This window comes from Solanum tuberosum, unplaced genomic scaffold (assembly GCF_000226075.1).
Source record: "Solanum tuberosum cultivar DM 1-3 516 R44 unplaced genomic scaffold, SolTub_3.0 scf00131, whole genome shotgun sequence".
Lineage (NCBI taxonomy): Eukaryota > Viridiplantae > Streptophyta > Magnoliopsida > Solanales > Solanaceae > Solanum > Solanum tuberosum.
In genome coordinates, this window is record NW_006239054.1 from 1,419,218 (window position 1) to 1,430,844 (window position 11,627).

General features: G+C 29.0%; 1 protein-coding gene across 1 annotated transcript; it reads right to left on the bottom strand.

The window, feature by feature from the left end:
* Positions 1–4,928: 4,928 nt before the first annotated feature.
* On the bottom strand, positions 4,929–7,303 carry LOC102597646 (trihelix transcription factor GT-2-like). The gene is made up of 2 exons (XM_006350958.2): positions 6,825–7,303; positions 4,929–6,647 (listed from the first exon to the last, which is right to left on the bottom strand). The coding sequence occupies exons 1-2, from the start codon at positions 7,091–7,093 to the stop codon at positions 5,405–5,407; spliced, it is 1,512 nt and encodes a 503-aa protein (XP_006351020.1). The 5' UTR covers positions 7,094–7,303; the 3' UTR covers positions 4,929–5,404.
* Positions 7,304–11,627: the final 4,324 nt, after the last annotated feature.

Genomic DNA, 11,627 nt, shown 5'->3' on the forward strand with positions numbered 1-11,627 from the left:
CCTGTCTTGTCTTAAAATGCTTGTGGGGTTTTTAATATTGTCTTAAGATATTATGTAATAATTTCTTTATTTAATTATTTTATTTATGTGTTATAATTATGATATTTGAAATGACAAGTATTTCAAAAACAAGATTATTATAACAAGGACCATAAGTATTTTGAAGCAGAAGAAATATCAACTAAAATTTAGTTTAAAGATATTGCATGGACAAGCAAATAGGCACCTTAATTATTTTATTACTAATTTTCTTTGATCAAAGTAGAAAAAAAAATGGTTTTTGAAAAGATTAACCTAAAGTTCGTTTAACTCTCTTAGACAACTTTTAAGAAATGAAAAATACTAGTATATGATTTCATGAGAATGGGAACATTATATTGCAAATTATATACATTAAAATTTTCGAAAATATTACAGTTCGATCAGAGCGTGTAGTCTGGTTTTCATTTTCTAACAAAGTTCTTCACAAAAAAATAATCTCAATCATTATTTTGCATATTCTAGTCAATATGCAATGTGTATATCTAATATATACATGTATATATTAAATCATGCATAAGTAATATCACGTTTGGTAGTTAGTTAGGAGGTAAGTTATTAATGTATAAAATTAATAAGTAATGAGAGAATGTATGTATTATTTTATGCAGCATAGAAGATAGAAGGTGGAATAATTAATCTTTGCATACTACTAATACCTGCATAAAAAAAATACATTCTCTCGTAACTAGTAATATCTGAATAACTCTAACCAACTACTAAACGGCCCTGGGTATATGCCAATGATCCTGTATACACTGCTTGTATATTGGATTTGATGTAACAATTGGTCGTTTGTTAAAGTGTTTGTTGGGTTGGTCTTTGAGTTTTGGGTCTCACGATGTGTTGCATATACCCACTTTAATATTGTTGAGCCCAATGTGGCCCAACTATTTCATTTGATCGATTTTCAATTTTAGTATAAATTAAATGGACATATGAAAATGAGAGATGGATAATTGTATATATGTATTGATGATTATAATTGTATTAGTGAATATAATTGAATCGATATTGCATCAAATTTGAGTGTATTAACAAAATAAAATTTGTATCAATAAATATAATTGCATCAATGTTGTATTTTTGTAACTAACAAATTCATTTGTATTTGTATGCATTTGTCATTTGTATTTGTATTTGTATTTATTGCACTGTATGTTTATATTTTGTATTGTTGACATGTGTATTTATATTTGTTACATTGTGTGTTTGCATTTGTATCCATCTGCTACTATGTGTATTTGTATTTGTATTATTGCATTGTGTATTTGTATTTTGTATTACTGAAATAGAGCATTTAGTTGTTGACATGTGTATTTATATTTATATTTGTTGTCTTGTGTGTTAGTATTTGAATTCATTTAATTTGCTTTTATGTGTATTTGTATTATGTATCATTGAATAAGATTTGTATAGTTGATGGTTATCATTTGTATTTGTATCATTGACTGTTGATTAGCATTTGTATTTGTATCACTAACCATTATCATTTGTGTTTGTGTTGAGAAAGAAGGGAGGCGAGAGAGAAGGGCAGAGAAAGGAGAGATGCGAGCGAGGGTGCATAAAAAAAGGAGAGATGTGGGGAAGAGAGAAAATTGTTATTCAATCCTAACAATAGCTACAAATTATATTTGTTTCAAACTATATCGTGTATAGCAAATACACATCGCATGTTTGTCTTACTACGTAATCTTTTCTTATTTCTATACTCTATTTGACATTATGTTACATGTAAGTAATAAATGAAAAATCATGATATTCGCAGTATAAGAGTTTTTAATGTATGCATGAGCATGGCAAAGATAAAATTGTCCTTCAAATAAATCTATTCCACATCTTTTTCACTTTATTTGTGGGGGATATTTTTGAAATCAAATTTAAATTTTTTTATGCGATGCATGTTATTTCTAATACCAAATCAAATAATTATATAAGGAATAATCTCAGCATAACTAATACCATCATTATTAATGTTAGCATTATTAATACTCAATATTCAACATTTTTTCTTATATATATCCCCTATCAAATGATTCCTTAATAATTAAAATTCAAACCTACAAAATAAACTTATTGATAATCTATATTCAACATTTTTCTTATATATATCCCTTATATCAAATGTTTCCTTAATAATTAAGATTCAAACCTACAAAATAAACTGACTTATATAACTAAAATCTGAATATCAAAATTAAAATCTTCATTAATAAAAAACAAATAAAACCTTCATTATCTTCTGTTAGATTTAAGTGACTTGTTATAGTAGAAGATCTTGTCCAAAGGAAAAAAGAAACATTTTTTTCCTAAACTTTATTAATTGTTTAAATTCCCCGTTTAATTAGTTGCTGGCTTGTTGCTGGGCAAACTTAAACTGATTTTTTTTTTTTTAATAATAAAGCAAGAGTAGAAAATGAGACGACTTTATTGACATGGTTATGGTGTAATGGTGGAACTGCTTCATCTTTAATTATAGATCATGAATTTAAACTCTGAGAAGTTCATCTAAATTTCTTGTTGACAAATTAACTTATATATAAAATTAATTATTCTTTTATATATTTATTTCTTTATAATTCAGGAGAGTTTGGAGGTTGACAATGATATCACACATCATATTGATGCAGTATGGATGAAGTGGAGGTTCGCATCTGGGGTTTGTCTGATAAGAAGGTATCACCGAAACTCAAAGGTAAATTCTATAGAGTGGTCACTAGACCGACTTTGTTATATGGCGCAAAGTGTTGGCAAATAAAACACTTTCATATTCAGTAGATGTATGTTGCGGAGATGAAAATGTTGAGGTGGATGTGTGGTCATACTCCTTGATAATGTTAGAAATGAGGATATTCATAATAAGATAAGAATGACCTCCGTGATGGATAAAATAAAGGAAGTAAGATTGAGATGGTTTGGACATGTGAAGAGAAGATGTACAGATGCACTAGTGATGAGGTGCAAAAGTTTGGTTATAAAGCGTACAAGGAGAGACAAAAATATGCCGAAGAAGTATCAGGGAGAGGTGATAAGACAAAATATGACCCAAATTGAGGTTACCAAGGACCCAAGTAGGAAAATATGGAGGACACGTATTAGGGTAGAAAATTAGCAGGTAGTGTAGTGTTGTTTTACCTAGAGGAGTTAATATTTGTCATTGTCGTTATAATAGTATTATTGTAGTGTTTGTGCTGATCTTTAATTATTGCGCTATTTTGTTGTTATATGCTATGTTTTGGGTAATTGTCTTGGTCTTCCGTGTATTGTTACTTGATATTTGTTGCAGTTGAGTCAATGACCTTTCAAAAACAACATTTTTATCTCTACAAGATAATCATAAACTTTACGTACATTCTATCTTAATCACCAATCCTGCTTATAAAATTCTTTGACGGATGCACGCTTACTTCCAAAGAAAAAAAAAACGAGAAACACATGGGATGGACGGTAGGGACTAGGGAGTGAGGGGACGGCAGCATGGGGTCCAACAGTCCCTAAAATATTTTTCTTCCTTTTTTTTAAAAAAAAATCTTGATTAATAATTGTATAATTTGTAGAAAAAACCATGTTTTATCATCATGTGAAAGAATTATATTGAAAAAAGTAAATTATTTATTATTATCAACTAGTAATTTTTTATAAAATTATGTGTCATGGAATATTGTCATAATAATAATTTATTTACAATTAAAAAAACGGAAAAAACCTTGAATTACGTATACAAACAAAATTTAACTTCAAATCAGAATTTTAAATCATATCCAAATACAAACTAAATATAGTCAAAGTTTGGCTTCTCTCTTATTGATTGATTAAAAAATTGCTTCATTACTGCGTTTGAAGTCTACGTTTTCATTTTGTTTTTTTCCGATTAGTCATAAAAAAAAATTAATATAATTTTTTCAGCTGAATATGAATCTGTTTTCGTAAATTTCAAAATAATGGTTCTTTACTTTACAAAATGTAAATTTATGAATAATCTTTTATATTTTTAAAAAAGGAAACAATGAATTTGAAAAGTTTGGATTTGAAATCATAATCACGAATTCATGTCCAAATGTTCATGTGAAATTTAACTTCAGATTGCATATTCAAATGTGAGGTTAGTAAAATATTAAAATAATTAAGAGGTAACATCTCAAATGGTCACTCAACTATCATTTTTTTCTCAGAAAGTCACTCAACTATGATTTCTTTTCTTAAAAAGTCACTGAACTTTGTAAGTAAAACACTCATAGTTGAGTGACTTTCTGAGAAAAAATTTATAGTTAAGCGATTTTGTAAAAAAAGAATTCATAGTTGAGTGACTTTTGAATAAAAAATCAAAATTGAATAACTTTCTGAAAAAATAATTGAGTGACCATCTGAGATATTAACTCAAATAACATTCCAGCTGTAATAGAAATGTTTAAATGAGTGCTCATGACAAGTTTTAAAAACATTTCTAAATTTGCCGTGAATTATTAGTTTCATTCCTGAACTATTATCAATTTTAAAAATATTTGCCAACTTTGATTAACTAAACTTAAACAAATCCTCAATCTTGCAACATAACAGACATACACCCTTAAATCCTCACCAAGTTTAGAAGTGTTTTGAACACTTCTTTTGATTTTTTATTAAAGATATCATGCTCCTACAAGAATTTGAGACCTCTTGTTATATCAAGTAGCTGATCAGAGATATATCTAAGTATAATTAATCAAATAAAAAAGTATCTTTAAAACTATTAATAATTAGTGTTAAATTCAAAGGTGTTTTCAATATTTTTCTCGAAACAATAATAAGGACCCTTTTGTGAAAATCATTTAGTCAAAGTATACTTCTACAACAACTTTTTCACTCTTACCCATAAATCCCTTCAACAACAAAAAAAATAAAAATCCTTATATGACAAACATGTAAAAGTAAATTCTCAATTCATACAAACACAATCAACTATTTTGAACTAGTACACACATGGACTCATGGAGGATGGTTGAGAAACCAAAGCCTCAAAAGAAGAAAATGTATACTATATGCTATATATAGTCTTAAAAGAAATATCAAAATCACACCAAAGCTAAAGCTATTCCCTCTGACACTATTTAACTACTAACAACAAATGATTAAATATACATAACTAGAAAAAAAGAAAATATGCCACTTTCTTTGTGTGTGCATTTTTAGTAAAAATAACTTTGTGAATGAAAAGTTCCTCCCTCACACTTAATTGAATCTTGAACCCATATTTCCAAGGCACATTATTAACTCCAATGATTTTGTCCCACTTCCTAAAAAATGGTACACTAACCACAAAAGTAAAAAAGAAAATCCTTCTTGTCCTTCATCAAACTATTATTTCCATTATTGTATTGCCTTTTGTTCAACATTCTGTTCTTTCTGATGCTTGTTGTTGCTGTTGTTGTTGGTGGTGGTGGTTTATTATTTGCATTAGTATCTCTCCGGCCTTCATATTGGAACCCGGATTTTCTATAATGGGCAATTGTTTCTTGGACTTGTTTTGATAGATTGAATCCAATTGATGAAAATAAGGACATGTTTTTGAATCCTCTGGCCTTTTCTTTTGGCTTTCTTTAACTCTTCTGTAATACTTGTTTATGTTCTCCCATTTCTCTTTACATCTCTTCGCGTTTCTATCGTATCCAAGCTTCTTCATACCACATGAGATGTCTTCCCATAGAGGCCCTTTTGATGATCCATTATTGTCTTGGTATTGCAAGTCGACGTTTGTTCTTAGCTTGATTAAGGCTTCCACTTCTGCTTTAGGCCATCGAGAAGATGAATTCGTTTGAAACGAGTTTGAATTCTCACCAGCACTGTCAATCTCTTGTTTGTCAATGTTTTCCTTGTCGTTGTCTTGTTGCATAACATTTTCTTGATTTCCAATAGTTTTCATTGATTCACTCTCTCGTTCCTCGGTATGCCTATGGGATACTTGGGGTAAATCCGTTGGTAACTGTAGTTGAATGGGTTGCTCTGAGATTTTCTGCAAAAAAGCAATCACTGCTGCGTCTTTCGCAGCAGAAATTGCTCTTTCGTGGGTTAATGCTTCTTGTTCTTTCTTTAATCTCGCGATTTCCTTCATCTTCCAAGCCTCATCCCTCGCTACCCTATCCTTCTCACATTTTTCCATTGCTTCTAGAAACTTGTTCTGCAAATCCTCTTGCTTGTCCAACACTTCCTTCATCAACCTCTCAAAATAACTAGCCAATTTCCTTTTCTTCTTCATACTACCATCGGATTCTTTCCCCGAGGACGAGGTCGTGGACGTGGATGTGGACATGAACTCCGGATTAAAACCCCGAACTCGACTAAGATCCATTCTAAAATCCTGACATCCACTAGCAGCTGGTTTTATCATTGTCATCGGCATAGGCATTGGCACTGGCATTGTATCCATTCTATTGATTTGGCTATGGTTTAACGGAGGCGATGAAAACAAGGATTGGCTATCTAAAAGTTCTAATTGCTCGAAAAATCTATAGTTTTTCCCAGTTTGTCTACCAGATCTACCATCTTTCGTTCTCTTATGATACTTATAAATGTTCTCAAACTTCTCCCTGCATTTCTTCGCATTTCTAATATACCCAAGCTCAGCCATCTTCCTGTCATAATTAACACAAAAAAAAATCTAATTCTCCTTCTACTTCAAAAACCTCAAATTTCCCCCAAAATCAACAGTTGAAAATACAAAAATAGTTAATAAATCAGCTTAAAGTTTGACTAATTAGTGTGAAATTGAAAATTGCAGCCCAGACAAAAGTAGTGCAAAAAAGTTTTACCTAGAAATTTCATCCCAAAGAGGGCTTTTGAGATTGGAATCACGAAATGCAACGTCCATTTCCGATCTTATTTTGAGTAAAGCCAAAGTTTCTTCATGTGGCCAACGATTTCCACCTGAAAAATTCTTATCTTCTTCCTCTGAACCACCACCGACACTACCACCACCACCGCCAACACCGCTGCCGTCATTCTTCAGCTCCGCCGCTTCACCATCGGCGACGGCGACACCAGTAGCTGTATTCTCCAACAAAACAGAACTTTCCAGCATTTTTTTTCTTCTTACAAAGAAACTTCTCAAAGTGAAAATTTCTCTTTGGACTTTATTAGTAGTAAAATAATTGAGGAGAAGGCACTTATTATCCCCTCTCTCTTTTTTTTTTCTTTGAAAAATTGGATATTTTTAAATTCAACCCCCAACTATTTTTTTTTAATTTTGTTTAAGGGGTCAAGAAATGTTGAATGGGGAAGTGAATTAATTTTAATTTTTTCAACCACTTTTTAAATAGGCAAAGGGATTTTAAAGAATTGAATTGAAGTGGGACATGTTAATAAATTTTACAAGTTGTCAAAAGGTTTATTTGGTAAAAACTGTGTAATTTGAATTTATTTTGATTTTTTGACTTTTTTCTATTCATTTTATTGTGTTTGAACTAAAATAAAATAAGGGATAAAATAAAATAAAAAGAGTGGTCAACTTTGCTAGGGTGGAGTCCAAAATTACAGCTTGGATACACCATGAATATCATGTTTGGAATAATGTGAAAAGATTAGGGTCAACAATGGATGGTAAAGAGAACAATCAAGATTTTTAATTGCTTTAATTTATGAAAAAATAAATAAAATTGATCCATCTTTTAAGTGTTTCATTTTAAAAGAATTTATTTGATGTCTGATATTTCATTTTATGATTAATTTAAATTTAAAATAAAAAAAATCATTTCAAGAAACTAGAAATAAAATCTAATTTTTTTTATACTTAATGTATTTTATTTTATGTGTTATGTAGTATCTTTCTAAAAAAAAAATGTCAAATATATCGAGACCATGAAACTTTTATAATAATGATATAATAAAAATGTCAAATATATGAAATAACATTTGTATTATAATTGATGATAAGATTAAATTAGAAATTACGTGTAAAAAATTTCATTAATTTCATAAAATGTACCAGTATTATTTAAAATAGTATAGTAAATAATTATTAAAAGAAAGAAGGTAAGAGATGAGTCATGGTTATCAATTTGGCCATTTGAGGAGATAGCAACAAGTGGAAGATAAAGATGAAGTAAAATTTAAATAGTAACCTCTAAAAATATCTTCAATTTCCAACTTGGGATTTTGTAAGTTTGTGCCTTAAAATCTACAGCTAAAATTTATTTATTTATTTTTTAAAAAGTCGGCCGTACATATAGCCCACATTTTGGCTTTTCAACCTTTTCTTCTTTTCTTTTCATACCAAAGTTTTAGAGTTTATATCTGAGAGAAAATCACTCAACTTTGAGTTGTTCAGTTAGAAAGTCACTTAGCTTTGTTTTATAACTCAATAATTACTCAAGTATTGATGTTTCATTTAGAAAGTCACACAACTATTAATATTTCACTTAGAAAGTCACCCAATCAATTTAAATAAAAAAAGAAAAAAAAGTTAACGTATATATCGTTGGTTCAATTAGTTTATTAATATAATTCAATATATTAATAGGTATATTTTATAAATTAGATAATTGGACGGCTTCAATGGCGTAGTTATAGCCAATTCAAAGTGTCAAATTGGATACCATTGGTCCAAAAATTACTTTATATATATATATATATATATATATATATGTCAAATTCTACGTATAGAAAATATACATTTAAAGTTGGACAATCTTGATAAAAACTATGTCTTTGACACGGTGAAATGGGTGTCCATTTGAATTAAGGAGTTTTTTTGTTTTATTTTGACAGTCACACACCATTATCATTGGACACCCTTAATAAATTTCTGACTCCGTCACTGGACGCCTTGATCTTACAATTATCTATTTTTTATAATGCGGGGCCCATAATTACGAAGAGAAAAATATAGGTATAATTTGTGAATATGCTCTTTAACTTGATTTGAGCTGGTATTTTTGCCTTTCAATTTTGAGTGTGCCCAAGTAAACACTTAAATTTGTATAAAATTGAATCAGTAGACACACACGTTATATGTGACATATTACACATAAAAAGTCATGTAGGATGTGAATTGCCACATAGGACGTAATGTAGGATGCATGCATCTACTTGGTCAGTTTTATACAAGTTTGAATACCTACTTGTGCACACCCAAAATTAAATGGCGTAAATATTAATTGAAGCTAAGTTAAATGACATATTTATGTATTATGCTAAAATTATAAGTAGGTTGCATCTGGTTATTGATTAAGTTTAAGTGTCTAACTTACCAAATGTGTCAAGTTTAAGAGTTATTTAGACATTTAGCAACAAATAAAACAACTAAATTGTTGTTAAGTAAAAACTACTTTGTTTGATATAGAAAATCAGATGTTTAAAAAGATATTTTTCCTTAAATAAAAAATTGGTATGTAAACAAGAAAATATATAGATAGGAGTTAAAGTGAGTGGAGAAAATAGGGAAATAATGAACGAATACGTAGATATTTTAATTGATTTTGACCCTTTTTGGCAATTGTTTCTGTATAGCTTGGATTAAACTTCCTTCAACTAAAATAAAAAATAAAAAAATAAAAAATAATAATAATATTGTCAACGTTCATATAGTTAAGTTTAGGAAACACGAAAAAGTATTTGAATACTTTGATAAGCAAATGTAATTTTTTAGACTCTCCTCAATATTCCATATACTCATTTTATAAGTTGGTTGATTCAATTTCACGCTAAAAATCTCATTTTAAGAATAAAATGCTCTCTATTATCTATAAACATAATTCATGTTTCATATTCATTGTTTTCTTCTATAATTTATAATAATCTTAACTTAACACAAATATTCTCAATGATTAATATACCCTATTTATCTTTCCTTTTAACTTTTTTTTTAATCTTTTGCAATATTGATACTTTTCAGGACGTGGCTGTTAATTACACATTACTAAATACTAATCGCATATAGTTTTCTACTAAAGCAAAGTATTCAAACTTGAAATTTCTTTTCAAACTTTCTTTAGTTAAAAATAAAGCTTTATCAAGTTACTTTAACTTCAAATTTTCTCCTAAATTCTTTGTAACTTTGAATTTTTCTCTATTTTTTTAGGTCACTACAACGCGAAACGCTAAAGTCAATCAATCAAAATATATAAATTATATGGTGTAAACGATAATAAATAAACTTTTTATATCAATTAATTCACCTACTCACTTACAAAAAAAAAGAACAAATATATTAACAAAAGTGATTGACCGTGATTCAATTGGCACCTTAAAGTTAAGACTAAGGGGAAGGAATGTTGATAAGTTTGAATTACTAAATTCAGATCTCGCATTACATGAGTCCATTTAGAAATCTCGCTTTCAACACAATTCTCTTAATATCCAAAATTTAAACTTCAAATTTCTATTTAAGAATAAAATAATTTCACTATTATACCATGACAGGACTAAATAAAAGTAAAGTTGATGGAAGTAACATAAAGTTGGCCTTTGGGAAAAGGAAAGAGACAACTAATCATAGAGATAATCAATATACTTTTCATGGAATTCATTTACGTAATCTCGACGCCAGGTCACTTTCCTATAATTAATAATACATAAAAATTTAAAATATGGACAGTAAAAAATTATTATTATTATTTTATTCATTTTTAAAAAAAGGAATCTAAAGTAAGTGTGTCATTTTCAAACTTGCCAAAGAGTGAAGTAATTATCTTTGAACCAATTATCAACCACTTGGAGTGAATCTGTGGTTGTAACTTGCATACTGTCCCACACGCTTTACTTTTAAACGTATCAAATACAATTCTTAACACGCTTTCCGTTTCATATTACTTGTTCACTTTTTTATTTACGTGTTCTTTAAAATGTTATGAATAAAAAACTTACACTTTAGATTTTCTAAACACAATTTAATTATGCGTCTTATCTATCAATATTAAAATTAACAAGGAAGGAACTTTCGTAAAACTTTATTTATTTATAATTTCATAAAGAATTAATTTAAGAAAAATGAAATTTTTAATTAACTTTATTTTGATTTTGTAAATTGAAAAATAATTTTAGTAATATGAACAAATAATTATGAAATTGAGGGAGTAATTGACTATACAAGTAAAACATATCTTGGGTTGGTCGTTCCATTATATTAACTCTCGTTTTGATAAAGTGGTGTAAGTTAATTACTCTTCATATTTAATTAGAAATTTTTGTTATCTCTTGTATTCAGGTTAGTCAAAAATACAGAAACAGAAAAAAGATGAAATAGACAGAATGAATTTTAATCCGAGTCCATAGAAACCACTGTGTTTCCTTAAGAAATTTAATCCCCTCACTGTACCCGAGGTTGCAGATTAATTCCTCCCAAGATAAAACGGATTAACCTGTTAAAGAAGTAGCGGTATCTCAAACTTCAATAACTTCAGCGAACGCAAGAACAGTAACAAGAGCACACACAGACTCAGTCGATCGACAATTTTATTTATGCTAGAAAATGTATGCAGAGAGGAAAAAAAAATCAGTGTTTGAAAAAACGAAAAAGATCTCTTATTTATAGCCATATGCAGCAAGGAACGCGTCTGTTCAGAAAAATCAGTTCAGACCCGTTTTTTCCAGAACATTGTGTCCTTTGAGAAAAGTAA

Bases quoted from the DNA above. Each gene is read 5' to 3' on its own strand.
- LOC102597646 (XM_006350958.2), bottom strand. From the start codon at position 7,093: ATGCTGGAAAGTTCTGTTTTGTTGGAGAATACAGCTACTGGTGTCGCC. The intron at 6,648-6,824 runs GTAAAACTTTTT...TAATTATGACAG, and splicing joins CTTTGGGATGAAATTTCTAG to GAAGATGGCTGAGCTTGGGT.